The sequence below is a fragment of the Lynx canadensis genome, chromosome A1 (genome assembly GCF_007474595.2).
Source record: "Lynx canadensis isolate LIC74 chromosome A1, mLynCan4.pri.v2, whole genome shotgun sequence".
NCBI lineage: Eukaryota > Metazoa > Chordata > Mammalia > Carnivora > Felidae > Lynx > Lynx canadensis.
The window spans coordinates 1,064,142-1,081,166 of record NC_044303.2 but is presented as its reverse complement, the minus strand read 5'-3'; the positions used below and the strand labels follow the sequence as shown (position 1 = coordinate 1,081,166).

Here is a 17,025-nt window from a genome sequence, read left to right as displayed (position 1 = left end):
CTGAGATGTAATATAATGACAAACAGCACACCATGTTTCTGAGACATAGGTAATCGGAAGCCCCCTTCACCACGCTTCATTGCCTCCCATCTAGGTTGGTCTCCTATTTCCTGGATCCATATCTTCCCTCTTTCTCCATTTATAATCTCATTTTAGTAGTAGTGTCACTTCTTGACAGCTACCTAAGAGGTAAACTTTCTGAGAACATGCATCCTGAAAATGTCCTTACAGTACCTGATAGTTTGGCTAGTTACAGAATTCTAAACTCACTTTCCCTCAGAATTTTAAAGGCATTGCACCATTATTTTCTAACTTCCAGCACTGCTGTTAAAAATCCTGATGAGGGGCGCCTGGGTGGCTCAGTCAGTTGAGCGTCCGACTTCGGCTCAGGTCACGATCTCGTGGTCCGTGAGTTCGAGCCCCGCGTCAGGCTTTGGGCTGATGGCTCGGAGCCTGGAGCCTGCTTCCGATTCTGTGTCTCCCTCTCTCTCTGCCCCTCCCCCGTTCATGCTCTGTCTCTCTCTGTCTTAAAAATAAATAAATGTTAAAAAAAAATTTTTTTAATTAAAAAAAAATTAAAAAAAAAATCCTGATGACATTCTGATTCCTGATCTTTTGTACGTGATCCGTTTTTTGGATTGTTTTTCTTCCTCTGCGGAAGCATTATAGGATCCTTTTTTCCTATATAGATTTTTGAAATTTCACAATGATGTGTCTTGGTCTGAGTCATTTTAAATTAATCTCTCTGGGCATTCTGTGCCTTTTCAATATGGGTAATCCTGTTCTCTAATTCTGGGAACTTTTCCCATATTATATCTCTGCCATTTTCCACACCTGCACTTTCTCTGTTTTCTTTCTGAAACATCTAGTTGTTTGATGTTGGACCCCCTGGTTTGAACCTCTGGGAAGCTGCCCACTGACAATCTGTTGCACTCTGAGCACTGAAAACAAGAAAACCAAAGCCTGAAATCCAGAAGCCCCTTCCTCTTGCAATGTCCTCCAGTGCCCTCTACTGACAAGGCTCGACATTGTTACATGGGCAAAGTGAGCGTTCATGGGGTTCAGCTCCAATAGCATTTAGAGATGAGAGGCAATATATTTTCCTTTCTCACACTTTCCCTTTTTTCATTTTTTTCTTGGCTTTATGAAATTTTTCTCAACCTTGTTATCCAGTTTTCCTACTGAATATTTTATTTCTGCTATTGTAAATTTTTTAGTCTTTTTTGAGTGTTCTAATTTTTTTTAAGGTTTTTGTTTTGTTTTGTTTTTTGCTTCCTACACTGTGGCTTTTTCTTCCACCTTCTTCATTTTGATCTCCATATTTCGTTGAAGCTTTCCTCAAATGTTTAGTCCATCTTTCTCAAAAATGTAAAAGCACCTGAGAGGAAGCTCTGTGGGTGTGGGTAAGTTTCCCGACTTTTGGAGTTCAGTATATGTTCACTATAGATTGTGATGTCAGCGACTGTAGGTATCTGTCTTTGGTCTTGGGATGGTTGTTTCCCAAGAGGAATCCTCAGATCTTCTGCCAGATAGGCTAGAAGCCTGGTCTCAAGCATCCTGGGCACCAAAGACCAGGACTCTCGCTTTCAATCCTGTTTCCAGAAAAGCCTTTCGCTCCTGCCTCAGTTATGCCTGGTTTCTGAGTCCCAGGTCTTTCAGTCTCACCCTCCACTAAACCCCCAGACTTCTACAGGCGTAGGGAAAGGCTGCATAGATTGAGGAGAGGATTTTGCAAAGGGCTAAATGACTTCTTTTGTAGACTTTAATTATTTTAATTATTGTCATTTCTACACCCAACATGGGGCTCGAACTCATGACCCCCACAGATCAAGAGTTGCATGCTCTTCTGACTGGGCCACCAGGCGTCCCTCTTTTGTAGACTTTTAAACAATCTCCTGTATCCTATCTTCAGAGTAACTGGTGTCTCCAGTTCCTGAGACTTTTGCAGGTTCTGGGCATAAATCACTAGCATTTTGTTAGCTTATCTTTTTGCAGACTTACATGTTTCACTTTCTAGAAACTGTAGTGTAGTGAATAAGCACACAGTCTCCGGAGCCATCATTGCTTACTGGAACCCTGGTTTCATCACCAGCTTGTGAGCTTGGACAAGTTATTTAGGCTCTTTGTACCTCAGTTTCTCCATCTGTAAAGTGGGGATAATACAACTACTGTATAATAGCTTATATCAAGGGTTAACACACTACAATCCTCAAACCAAATCTGGCCCACAGCCCGTTTTTGTTTGTTTTTTTAATGTGAACTAAGAATGGTTTTACATATTTAAAGGGTTGCAAAAAACAAAAACAAAAACAAAAAACCTGAACTCACAGAACATGTGACAAAACCTTAAGAGGACCACAGAGCCTAAAATAACCTATTTGGCCTTTTACAGAAAGTTTTCTGTCCCCTGGCTTATAGCGTAGTTGTATTAACTGAATTAATACAGCTGAAGCATAAGGATAAAATAAAGTCATTCATTCATTTATTCCCAAGGTAGTTTTCAGCATGTCAGTGGCATTTAAAGCCATTGAGACCACATGAGAATCCCAAAGGATTAAGTTAGACAAAAGAGGCCCAAGACCTGACCTCTGGGCACCCAAACTTTAAAGAAATCAGAGGATAAGGAGGATAGCAAAAAAACACTGAGAAGAGGAGCTCTATGAAATAGGAGAAAAATCATAATGTAGAACACTGGGAACTAAGTTTTAAATTTTTTTTTCAACGTTTATTTATTTTTGGGACAGAGAGAGACAGAGCATGAACGGGGGAGGGGCAGAGAGAGAGGGAGACAGAATCGGAAACAGGCTCCAGGCTCCGAGCCATCAGCCCAGAGCCTGACGCGGGGCTCGAACTCCTGGACCGCGAGATCGTGACCTGGCTGAAGTCGGACGCTTAACCGACTGCGCCACCCAGGCGCCCCATGGGAACTAAGTTTTAAAAAGCATTTCAAAAAGGAGGAAGTGGTCTACAGTTTCAAATGCTTCTGATATGTAAGTAATACGATGAATTAGAATTGCCCGTTGGATTTCACCACAGAGGTCATGGATGACATTAGTGAGCACAATTAGTGGAATGATGGGACAAAAACCTTCTTAAGAGGAAACAGAAGAGAAATTAAAGACCATGAGAATATAAAACGATTTTGAGGAATTCTTCTAAAAAGAGGGGTGGAGAAATGAGGCAGAAAAGTAGTTAAGAGGTTTTAAAGATGAGATCCACAAGAGATAGTATGCTAATAGAAACAATCCATATGCACTTGGTGGGTAAAGGTGATGGTGGGATCAGTGGAAGTCTCTTGACTGCTTTAACATTGCATTAATTATTTTTGTTGAATTAGGAGTCAAGGTAAACGACTTAAGCAGGGGTTGGCGAACTACAGACTAGCAGGCCGAGTCTTACCCACAGCCTGTTTTTGCATGGCACACTAGCCCAACACTAGTTGGGAAATTAATTTTAAAATATTTTGTGACACATGAAAACCACATGAAATTAAGATTTCAGTGTCCACAAAGCTTTATTGGAACATAGTCATGCTTTTCATCTACATGTTGTTATGGCTGCTTCTGCAATACTAGGGCAGTTGAACTGCAAGAGTATTATGTGGTGCTTTCCTAGGTTCAGGCTGCTACTCAGTGACTTAGTTATAAGAAAACAGTGTCTCAAGTGCCATGTGTATTGCCATATACCAATATTTAATTTTGGGTTTTTTTTACCAGTACAAACCCATCGTGTCAAAACATTTTTTGAATGTCACACTCCTAAAGCACAGTGGAGTGTGCATTAATTTATCAAATTAGAAAGCATTGCCTTTTTACGCAATGATACTATGGCTGTGCTAAAAGAATGCAACGGCCACGGACATGACCAGATGGGGCATTCATCACAGTATTTTCAACTCAGAGGAAAGCAATGGTCAGAAAAATAAGAAAACTTAATATGGAATTCCAGCAGAATTTCCTCACAAAAAAGAAAACATTCACAAACTGCAACCAAAATAAGTTTCCAAGTGGTTCATCTGTTAGCCAAGCAAACCATTTACCAATGGCAAATTAAATCCTATCTGATTGCAGCAATGTATCCAGATAAAATAAGCTTAGTCTTTTAAGTCATTTAAAAATTTAAAAACAAGGTAAATGATTTCAAGTGGCTTTTCTTAGCCCTTGAGGAGTCAAAAGATTTTTTTTAAAACCAGTATTGCTTAGTTGTCTTTTCAAGCAGTCAATGCCAAGTTTGAAATGACTGAAGAATTAGCCTCTATGAACAGTATGTAGGTAACTACAGGCAAGAACACTTTCAAAGAAGTTGGGAAAACCCTAATTTAGTAAAACCCGAAAAAGTAAGATGGATGCAATTGTGGCAAAAAAAAAAAAAAAAAAACAAAAAACGTATATGGAGTATAAACACTCTTAGTTGAGATGTAAATGTTTAAAGCCCATGGTTGGTTGTTCACGGTATTGTTCTCCAGCAGGTACTTCAGTTGAATCTGTCATGTGTTAATGAACCTGTCCTATCAAGGGTGAACTTCATTCATTCTCATGGACTCAACCATCATCCATCAGTTCTGTGAATACGTCAGATAAGAAGCTGAAAATCCTGAATACCCTGACAGCAGTCTGATGGCTTATCAATAAGGTGGTATTGTGAGGTTTTGAGTTCAGGGCCTTTCCATTGAGAAGAACCATACTCAACCACTAATATTGAACACCGAATAACTTTGGACATTAGTTTTTGTTAGACTTGATAATGGGTCCTTAATAAATTCAACCTCGTATTACAAGGCGAAACAGTGCTTTTATAAAAAACACATTGCTGTAATTTCCAACAACTAATGTTGCTTGAACCATCCAGCTGCTTACACTTCTCATGCCGTTGGAAGTTAACAGCAGCACGTTCACTCCCACACATATCTATAGCAGGTGCATCTTCCAAGCACAAACTACAGCTCCAGCAGTGTATTTCAAAGATCAATGCAAGTGTAAAGGAAAAGTCCAGATTTAAAAATTCATTTAACTGTGCAACTGACAATATTCCATCTAAGTTTCAATTAGAAGTGATTCATCTGCAACATGACATGCTAAAAGGCCACCATCAAGAATCTTAATTGTATAAACGCCTCCATGTGATGAAGATGCTTGGTCAAAATCATACAGTCGTGGACTCATCAGTATTTGGCAGTACTTATGTTTGAAAAGATATTTTCAAAGCTGAAATGCACAAAATCTAACAGATGAACATTTGCAATCAACTTTGATAGCAAACTTTGAATTCCAATTAAGCAAAATACTGCCCCCAAAAGCATTCCACCCTTCTCAATAGATCTGTATTAGAAAAAGTTGTACTCTAAATTACTAGATTTTGAATTTCGTCAATAAATTTGTGGAAACGTATTTTCTCTACATAATAGTATCTACATAATAACCTCCATGTTGCCCAAAATATAGATTCTCTGGCCTTTTACAGAGTTTGTCAGCTTTTAAGGATGGGGGATGGGAGATTTGAGAAGAGGGAAAGGTATCAAATAGCAACCTAGGAGAGTGAGACAATGAATGGACTAGAACAGTGCCGGTCATGGTTGTGTCTCTCTCTCAGGTATACCAACCTGCAGACCTGCAGGTGAGGGCAGGCGAAGTGAAGTGTCGTAGGTGCGGCAATTACTAGCCTTGCGTGGTCTACCCATTTAGCCATCTGGTTTCTATCTTCCAAAATGTTGCTGTATCCTCACCTATCACTTTTGTCTTGGCATACGCTTACTAAACGCTTGTTCTATCACTGAAAAGCAGTTCATGGATGACTGGTGTAGACTGAGAGGATTACCCACTTTCATGTCTGTAACAGTAAACAGACAGCAAAAGGTTAAGGAGCACATATGAGCTTTCCCATAAAAAATCCTCAGTTTGGATCACAGCCCCAGCACTGTTTTTGTGGCCCTAAGCACTTAACTGATCTGTGAATTGGAGAGAATACAAACAAACCTCATGGGTTATCACACAAAAAGCACACCAATAACTATTGATTTTATTCCCACTCTTCCAAAAAAAAAAAAAAGCCCCAAATTTATAGAAAACAGGCAGAGAAATAGGTCTATCTCAGTCCACATTAGTTTACTTATTTCAAAATGAAAAGCATGTGTCTCCATAGCTCACGATTCTCTGGAGCTCAATGTGGATAAAATTAAGTGCCATTTGAAAACAAAATGGGAGGGTCGGAGATCAATACATCCTTCCGTAAATGTGGAGTTTCCCTTACTGAGTTTCCTAGAGGGCTTTCAAACTTTGACTGAAAAGCATTAAGAAATAGATTTTATATCTGTCACCCAATACCCAAATATACAACAAGTTTCATGAGGAAAATACCTTTATTGTGTTCTATTCCACTCAATTCTGTTTTAAAAAATGCTTGTGGGCCATTTTTTTTGACTGTAGGCCTTCGGGTTTTTAACCCAGGAATTAAAGATGCTCTGTGGGGCACCTGGGGCGCTCGGTCAGTTAAGCAAGCCTCTGACTCCGGCTCAGGTCATGATCTCGCGGTTCTTGAGTCTGAGCCCTGCATCAGGCTCTCTGCTGTCAGTACATGGTCCGCTTCAGATCCCCTGTCCCCCTCTCTGCCCATCCCCTCCTTCTCGCTCTGAAAAATAAATTTTAAAAAATGCAGCTCTGAGACCCACTGTAAATCTGTTTCAATCTCCAGAGACAGGTCAGAAATCTGCATTTTAACAAACTTCACAGGTGACTTTTAAGTGTCTATATTTTGAACACCACTACAAGTTGAGCCCTACTTCCCAATCCCCTTGGCCCTCATAAATGGAAGGTTATAGAAGCTCAAGCAGTACTAGTATACACAGCACAAATTAAAGACACACACGCCCACAGAAACACAAGCAAGTGTTCAAAGGCATACCAAAAATCAGGTGTGACTTTATGGATCGCAGGCCCTGTTTGAATGGTTCCTTTATTTTGTAAGTTAATGTATTTCGAAGTACTTATAATCAATCATTAATTCATTCAACAGACATTTGTTAACACCTAGCTTAAGCTAGGAACTTTTATAGGTGCTTGGGATACAGCAGGGAACAAAAAACTCCCTACCTCCAAGAACTTACATTCTAATAAGATATATTCTGCTGCTGCAGCATGACCATAAAAAACCGAATTGAAAAACACTGATAACCTTTGAGCAATTTCAATGTGGTAGATGTTCGCTGCTGTTTTTCAGTTTGCATCTTCCTCTTCACCCTACAAGTAGCTGGCACCTCTCCCTTTCCAGAATGGGAAACAGATCGGTGTAACAGGGAAACCTGGAACTGCAGTCAAGAGTTAAAGAGTTGAGCTAAGAGTAGGACATTGATAAATGACTTGACTATCAGTTTGCTTTCTAATACAAGTGATTGTTCTTTTTTTTTTTTTTAATTTTTTTTTTCAACGTTTATTTATTTTTGGGACAGAGAGAGACACAGAGCATGAACGGGGGAGGGGCAGAGAGAGAGGGAGACACAGAATCGGAAGCAGGCTCCAGGCTCTGAGCCATCAGCCCAGAGCCCGACGCGGGGCTCGAACTCCCGGACCGCGAGATCGTGACCTGGCTGAAGTCGGACGCTTAACCGACTGCGCCACCCAGGTGCCCCAAGTGATTGTTCTTAATAAGGCCTGAGACCCTTGCTTATTCTGACATATAATCACACTTTCATTTCTCCCCAGCTATACTGTCATTAAGGGGGGGGGGGGGGCTTATATCTTATTGTATTCTCAGCACCTGGCTTAATGCAACTAAAAAAATAATCACTCAAGTTTTTGTTGAATGAATAAATGACTGGCTCCATCACATGACTGCAGCTATTCATAAAGGTGTATCACCTATGAAGAATAATTATGCTACAAATACAAATGCAAAATGGAAAGTAAAAGTAGTTATTTTTTAAGTTTCAGAATTCAGTAATGGTTCTAGAACTGCCATTTATAGTTATGCTTATTCTAAGCATTCCTTGCATGTTTTCTTTAATATGCAAATTTTACAGAAAGCCTTCAGTTACTTCTATCAAAACTAAGCAATAAAACATAACAGATGTTTTATTAAAAGGAAAGAAAACACTAGATAGAACATTAGTTTTATTACAGGCCTGCAGGTCCTTGTTAGCAATTTTGAGATCTGAAAAAAAATCTAAAAATCTAGTTTTTCCTGTTTGTGACAAAAACTGACGTGAACCATGTAAAGCTTTCTATAGCCATAGTTTATTCTAGTTACTGTGAATATCTGACCTACTGCTGTAGACATTGATTATGGGGTGCTGCCCCTGGCTCCACTGAGGGTGTTATGTAATCTACATATTTTTGAAAAGGGGAAATTTCTCAATTCTAAAACTCCCAAAGGTTTCTGATCAAGGGTCATTTTACTCATAGTAGCATTAACAAAGGGGGAGGGAAACAAAAAAAAAGGCAATTGAAACTCTGTGCTGTATACTATTGCCATCTGCTGACATCACTTTAGAACTACAAATATGTAATCGAAATGGAAAGGCTTAATTTTGCTTATAGGTTTAAGAATAGTACATCCAAGATTTAGAAAATATTTGAGAGGTTTTATTTCCAAAAGCATTTACTATGAAAAAAAATCCTTAGTGGATGAAGTTTTAAAAAAATATCCTTAATATATTGCACCTTGTGTGTTCCTTCCATCCATATAACATAACCTACAAGTTGAATCACTCACCTTGATTCAATGTGGTTTAACACCTTTTAGAATCCTCTCTAATGCATGATGAAGGTACTCTAAGCTTTTCCTTTGGGTGCTATATTTAACTACTCTTGTAATGAGTTGGCCTGAAAGCCAGAGATGAAGACTGGTGTCATCAAAATAGTCAGAAATTGTGCCACTGGCCATTTTAAACAGAGCTAAAAGCACCACCAAGAACGTTACAGGAATCCAATGTTTTATATAATTACAGGTGGTGGTAATGCTATGAAACCTACTCTAGAACATAAAAGCTTTTTAGGGTTTCTGAGTGTACACAGTGTTCTGTGTTGTAAACTATCATGACTATATTCTATATTCCCTAGGAATTAAATATACATACAACAGTACATCTTGTTCACAACCCATAATTGCAACACTAATGTCTTTTTAATCTTTTACTTTCTCTTCCTCCTTAACTACCATGGTTGACAATAGTTCTTTGGCACAAAGGAAATATGTAATGAAGATCCACTGTTTAAGTTTTACAACAAAACTTGAGTTTCATTACGCTGAGTTTTCTTCTGAGGAGTTACTTGAATAGGACTTATAAAAATCAGGTATGACACAGCCTGTGTTAAGTCTATTTTAGGAAAGATCTTTCCCCTCCAAGAAAATGTGTTTCTAAATAAATCATAAGGCTTCAAACATAAATCTGTAAGATTTACTACTAAGCCTCTTAAGCCATGTATCAACTATGCTTAATTTGAAACTCCAGAATCAGAAATTAAGGCAATACCTTCATTTTACAGATAAAGAAACTGAGGTCCAATCAGAGTCAAGTATGCAGCTGAAAGTCTCAGAAAGAGCTGTAATTATTCTTTTCACTGCACTACAATAGAAAATAAAATACTCTGTTAGGATTTACACCTGCCTTCCTTCAAAGATACAAAGACCTCCAATTCTAGACCCAACGGTCTGTGGCCCTCTCTTTGGTTCTATTCTTAATTCTTTATTTACAGAATAAATCTTAGCTTCTCTTTGGTTCTTTTTCCTCCAAAGGCCTAAATTCATGACCTTGTTTAACTCAGTAATTAATTAGGACACCATCTGCCCAGATTTTAAGAACGACTTTCTCTTGTCCAGTTCACTATAAGGCAAGGAATCACAGTAACGTATTTGGGGTGTCTACCATGTAGCTTCTAAGGAAAAAAAAAAATAGTACAAACTGAAACATCACTTTAAATGCCTCTACTCTCAAACCCAGACCGATGCAGTTAACCTGTTCTGGACATCCACTGCTATATTTATAAGATATTGTTAGTAGTATCATTTTCAAGTATGATAAACCCAGAAACAATAAAAAGTACTTAACACTGGAAAACAGTATTAAAAATGGTCTATTCCTAAAAACATAGTAAAATGGAATAACTGAAATTCAAATAACTTCTCTAAAAATGAGAAAGGGGCTTATTAAGGGGGGAAATCCAAAAGTATTATAATTTAGTTAAAGAAATTTATTCTTTAAAAATATTTTAATGTACACTTTCATGACTATTTTGTTTGAGGGGAACAAGGACATTATCCTACAGTCAGTGGTAACTTAGAACATAAGTGACATATGTAAAACAATACATTTTGGAAATAACTGGCAAAAAAATAAAAGTGTAAATTTTTATAGTGATTTAAGACTGCATGGTATTTAAGATTTCAGACAAAATGAACCCAGAGTAGTACAAACCAAAAATTTGCAATTTTGATTTCTCCATTACTGTAAACCTTCATGCTATGCATAAAAGAGTTTATCTCATTTCCAGATTATCCCATAAATGAGTCACCCATTCCATATTGGCCAGGACAAAGGGAAATTCCATCAGAAAAACAGTGACAAAAGTTTGAATGCACAGTACAATATGCATCTTCTTTCCTGTCTCAAGATGTTTAACACACTGGTGACAACTTGTGTAATATTTTTATGCCAAAAAAAAAAAAAAAAGTTGAGCTTCTTGCCTAGAAAAATCTTTTAATGTCTTATATTACCTAATACAGTTTAAAACCTAAAAACTGTGTTAATGAAGATTCAATTTGCATGGGAAATTCACTTTTCTCAATAGGAATAAAAACTTTGATTCATTTTAAATGGCAAAACCTTCAGAACAAAAAAATATAGCATCTCCAATAGACATCTAAAGACAATAAAGTTATATTTACAGGATGCTATAAACAGAAATCACTAAGAAGCAAAAAGAAACTGCTACCATTTCACTGTCCTTTTTCTCAGCAGTCAGCTATGACCACACAAACTAAGGACATCCAGGAACCAATGAAATGTATTCTAGGTGAAATAAGTTTCACAGAACAAACAATTCTTATAAAGTTTTGTTTTTCTTTTCCCCCTGAGAGTCAAGTTAATCCTTGGATTGCATTCAAGACAAAAACAAGAGCTCTAAATCCTCAATCATGTCGAGATCAAAATTATGTAGACATTTCTGTTTAGAAAAGCTAGTGTACAATAAAGGAGATGTAAATAGCCAGACAAGGTGCTTAACAGCACCGTGGCAGAAATGTATGGTATCTGGGAGAATAAACATTAAGTGACATTTGGGGAAAACGTTATTGCTCTTGATGGAATATAGCACCACTGTGAAGAATAAAAGATGGCTAGGATTAACCACCTTTTAATCAACAATATGCATTTATAGGAAAAGTGCTTAAAGTACTTCTGGAAAAAGGTTAAGTGTGAGGAAATTTTTATAGTATATATTTTAAATGTTACCCAGTTTTCTTAATTAAATAGACAATGAGCAATCTATTTTAGTAAAGTAATATCAGATTTGCTGTGTGATTATGAAATCAACAAATATAAAATTAAGGGACAGGTATGTTATTCAAACTTATAAAACAAATTAGGACATTATAAAGTAATTTTATGCCAAAACCATTTCTGATAATTATTGCTTTAAAATACAGTGATTATACTTGTGAATTTTTCTATATCATGATGAGAAAATTTCTTCTGAATGCTAACATTTATCCTAAGCAAAGGAGAAATACCTAAGGGATGTGTAGACGTTGCCTAATCACTGTGGAAAATAGCCCAAATTCTGCCCCACCCCCACCCCCTGCAACAATTTTAAAAAACTAATGTCACCATGATGAGTCAGGAATTAGAAACAAAACAATATGATTACATACATGCTCTATGAAGTCAGCCAAATGGTTTCTTTATAATAATTTGCAGCCAGCATTTTGCTCAGCCTCTATCAAGTAGGATTTTAAGTAAACTTCCTTATTCTAAAAGAAAAGGTCTAAACAGATAAATTGCTATGCAGAAGCACAAAGTTTTAAAATGCTTTTATCTTCTATAAGAAGTAATTTTAAAAGCCAAACAATCTAACATCAAATGTGATTTCCTTTGAGACAGACTTTATCCATCAGTTTCTTTCTTTGTTCTTCAATCATCTGAAATATCAGAATCACTACACTGGTAATCTTCATAGTAAAAATGTGATACTCTCTTATTTAAACTTGATCGACCTTCTGTAACAACTATTTTAGGAGCGGCATCTCTAAAAATAATTTTATCCAATGTATCCATCAGTCATATTTGAAGGCAATATAAAAATCCTAATAAAGTTGGTAAAGTTTTAGAGTACTACTCAGATACTGCAACATGATCTGTATCTTTAAGGGGAAAAAAGAAAAATCAAACTTCTATAAATGAATGGGATTTTGGATACTTATGGTTGGCACAGAAAACAGAATTTTGTACTTTCATTGGACATTTTTACAAAGAAAATGTCTCAATGATCATGTTTTCAACATCATTCTTCATATATATATATATATATATATACACACACATATATACATACATATATATATATACACACACATATATATATATATATTATTGACTGGGGTGATGCAGAAAGCCACAAATGAGAAAAGGACACTAAGGTTTTAATAAGGGGAACAAAAAGTTGTTTTCACCAGTATAGATTCACATTACAGTACACCAATATCGACAGCATTCTCTTGTCTATTTTTGGTACAGAAGATGGTATCTCTCTACATAACCTTGTAAGGCTTCAGTAACTAAAACGTAAAACAAACAAACAAAACCCCCAAAAAACAAAACAAAAAACCCAGCCTATTAGTTTACAGTTTATTTTAAAAATTCGGAAAGACACTGCAAGTTCTAAACTTTTAGTAGTGCTACCCATACACAACCATCTGGTAAAGAACCCAGTAAAAGAGCCTCCTTTCAAGGAAGCTTTGCAACAGTAGAGTTGTGCAATATGGATGTTTCTTACTACAAGAAAAAAATTATACATGGCACATTCTCATTCGTATTTTGTAATGTAAAAAGTTACAAACATACCTAATCAAATAAATAATAAAAAAAGAATTTGAATGTATTTGTTAAGTATCCTAAAACCACTACATAGAATAATGGCAACTTTCACTCACAGATTATTTACATGGTAATACCCAGTGTGGGTACACTGCTACAAAACTCAAAACAGAAGGAGTAAACTTGAAATGTTTTCCATAATAAAGATCTAGCAGCATGACTATCTAATGCTGTTTTATCCCGATTGCTTCTGAAACGTTCCTTTTTAGTCTGTGTCTTCGTCCAGTTCATAATTGTCTTTATCATAAATATCTTTTACTAAAAGAACCCGTACAAGCATATTTTCCAAGGTGTTTCGGTCCAGTGAAGTAGATGTGTACCAGACAGGGCTATCTGTAGAACTAGAGCATTCTGGTTGCAAATAAAAAACATCCATTCTCTGATTAAGATTCTGTGGACTTTGGGAGAAAGGAGAAAGTCAATTTCACAGTATATATACAAAATTCCCCACAACTTTCTTTTCGTCTTCCAAGAACAATGCTGTTACTACTAACCATATTATGTGGTCAGATCATGTCATTACTTATATTAATTTTTTTATCATTATTTTCAAAGTTAATTTCTGTGATAAAAGATTATTTCCCCACCATTTGAATTCCATTATTTCACTGAATCCAAAACACCATCAAAAGAAATAATATTTTTAATCATTATTTTAATGTTGCCACTAAACAAGTAGAACACTGTCAATTATAATTTTAAGTTGTATCAATTATAACATGCATCCCAGTTTCAGAGATAGTAAAATTTGAAAAGTGTGTCTTAAAACTGATGAAATATAGTAGCCCATAAAATAAAAATACCTAATAGCATTATACAACAGAAATTTCACTTTTAAAATACCAACAATACTGAGATGGGGATTTCCAACTAAGAGTTACCACCACTGGAAGATCTAACACTGTTGCAGCCAAACAGGGCCACCCCAAACCAGTCAAAAATATTACTATTATCTGTAGATGACATCATTAGTTCTTAAGAACTCATTTGGGGACCTATCTATAATTTATACAACTTAACATAAGGAAATGAACTCTTAGTTCATACTAAGCCTTCGAAAATTAAAGAGTACATATATATAAAGCAATGGACAAGCATAAAATAGTTTATGATCTCTAAACATCTCAATGGTTTAACATTTTCTAAAATGCCTGTTGGTATTAGATTGAGGGAACAAAGTGGTGGTATAGTTGAAAAGTATAGTACTTTCAGAACACTATGTAAGACCTTCTTAAAGGAACATTTTCTCTTACATGTAAAGATTTCATTTTCATCTCCATCTATCTATTCTACCTTTGAACATACCTTTTCACCAGGGGGTGGGCAAACTATAGCCCATCACTTGTTTGTCTCAGGTTTTAGAACACACTAAAACTGTACACTACAAGTACTATAAAAATACTATAGGGCCATTTATTTATAATAGTATATGGCTGGTTTCTGGCTATAACAACAGAATGGATTAACTTCAATAGAGACTCTCTATAGCCTAAAAAGCCTAAAATATTTACTATCTGACCCTTTACAAAAAAAAGTTTGTGTCCTATGCTTTATTATTGGAATTGCCGTAATTTAAAAGATGACAATAATAGTAGTAACTTCACTAAACAACAATTTCTTAACATATGCTTGAACCTTAAAGTATGAAGTATAAGCTAGGTATTTTACAATAATGAGACTTACAAACATTAGATGTGAGTGAAAAGTGAGAGAAAAATCTAAGAAAGATCAGTGAAAAATGTCACCTCTTGGTAGTGTTAAATTCAAGGAAACTAACCTATACTACCATTTAAAAAGTTAAATATCATTAACACTTACCTTTTAGACAAGTAGCATTCAAACATTTTCACAGGACATCTAGAAGGATTGGCTGTATTTTCAATTTGTTCAAATACTGGCTCATCATCTTCATGTTTTCTTTTTCCAGTAGTAATTTTATCTTAAAAAATAAAAATTACATGAACTTCCTGAGACTAATCTTGAAGAAAGAATAGTACTATTCACTCCTTGTATCTGTTATACCAAATATGTGGCTTTTTCAAACAAAATGAACTAAGATGTCTTAAGAAGATATAGGTTGAACTAAGATGTCTTAAGAAGATATAGGTTGGGGCGCCTGGGTGGCGCAGTCGGTTAAGCGTCCGACTTCAGCCAGGTCACGATCTTGCGGTCCGTGAGTTCGAGCCCCGCGTCGGGCTCTGGGCTGATGGCTCGGAGCCTGGAGCCTGTTTCCAATTCTGTGTCTCCCTCTCTCTGCCCCTCCCCCGTTCATGCTCTGTCTCTCTCTGTCCCAAAAATAAATAAAAAACATTGAAAAAAAAATTTAAAAAAAAAAAAAAAAAAAGAAGATATAGGTTGTCTTACTTTATGAAAATGGCAGTCCTTAGAGACTTAACAAGTGACCCAGGTGGTCTTTACTAAGGCAAAGTTTGGCCATCCCTGCCACAGACAATACAAACATAAAAATATGTTACACTACCTTCATTATCTGTTCCACATAAGGAAGACACTTGGTATCGAAGACATGCTTTGTTTTCCATTGTTAAAGGATTTTTTTTCCAGTGCCTAAACACAGTGCCAAAGGAAAGTCTTAAGTGTTGTTCCACTGTTTTCAGACCAAAATACTTAGTGTTAAAGTAGAACAGGGTATTCAGAAGAGCTACTGGAGAGTGTGATCCCAGTTGTTTTATCCTCCAGAGATAATCTTCTTCGACTCGAGAAAATATTGACCCTTAAACAGAAATATTTTTTAAAAATTACAACAAATAAAATAATGATCATTTAACCATCTAAAAAAAAAAAATAAAGTTAATTCAAGAACAAACCTATTTCAATCCTCCATTCACACCAGGTCAAAACACACTTTCAGAATTACCTATGCAGCTCTATGACAAAAGAAGCTAGGGAATACACAAGACTATGGTGCTAGCATCTCTGGAATAAGAGACTAGATGTTTGCTTCTGGTCTTCTATAGGACAATCACACAACAGTCAGAAAGGAATTTAAATCTGCACGATTGCTGGGGAAAAAAAATAGGTGATTTCCATTCACACACACATTTTCTTCACACATCTAAAACAGATTTCTTAGAGAAATTTGTATCACAATATCCACAGCAGGGCTTAAGAATACACACCCAGTTTCTTACTCCAGAGAAAGCAAGTCACATTTATTACAAAGTTCTTTATAAACACTAGTTATCAACCACATTCATTTCTAATTCAACAAAAGATGAACAGATGAGTTCATGAATAAGTACTCGGAAAAATACACTAATTTAAATTATTTCCTAATTATTTTTAACATACTTTCTGTAAAAATAAAAATCCCAGTAGCAAGTCAGCAACACTTTTATTTAAGAGAGGATTACCTCAAGAACCAGAATACTCATAGGAGACAGATACAATAGTACAGAAGTTACATTAAAAACTCTCAATCCTGAAAAATTCTACATATATATATATACATATATATATGTATATATATATATGTAGAATTTATATGTATATATATATGTAGAATTTATATGTATATATATGTATATATATATGTAGAATATATGTGTGTGTGTGTGTGTGTGTATATATATATATATATATGTATATATATGAGAGAGACAGCAAGCGAGCATTACCATCTGGAAGTATACTTGGTTGCCAACTTCGAAGTATTTTATTCAATTCTTGCTCAAATGTCTGGTATCCTGGATCAATGAATATGTTGTCTTTTCGATTACTACCACACAAGTACTACAATAAAAAAAAAAAAGTTTCTTGAAGGAAAACCAGCTTATTATAAAGAGTGAATATATACTTATACAATATGTCTTAAGAAAGAAAGCTTTTATCTAAAAAAAAAAAAAAAAAAACAACCAAAAATCAAAAACCAAAAAACCAGGCACACTACAATAATACAACAGGAGAGATTACTGGCTTTATCTATA

The 17,025-nt window shown here is 35.8% G+C and overlaps 1 protein-coding gene across 3 annotated transcripts in view; it reads right to left on the bottom strand.

The window, feature by feature from the left end:
- Nucleotides 1-10,184: 10,184 nt before the first annotated feature.
- Nucleotides 10,185-17,025, bottom strand: part of ZMYM2 (zinc finger MYM-type containing 2) — a 105,533-nt gene continuing 98,692 nt past the window's right edge. For all 3 annotated transcript variants that reach the window (XM_030307387.1, XM_030307396.1, XM_030307406.1), the window contains 4 exons: nt 16,717-16,831; nt 15,561-15,812; nt 14,900-15,020; nt 10,185-13,479 (listed from right to left, as the gene is read on the bottom strand). In XM_030307387.1, the coding sequence (XP_030163247.1) occupies nt 13,287-13,479; nt 14,900-15,020; nt 15,561-15,812; nt 16,717-16,831 (681 nt within the window). In that variant the 3' untranslated portion in view covers nt 10,185-13,286. The remainder of the gene's footprint in view (nt 13,480-14,899; nt 15,021-15,560; nt 15,813-16,716; nt 16,832-17,025) is intronic.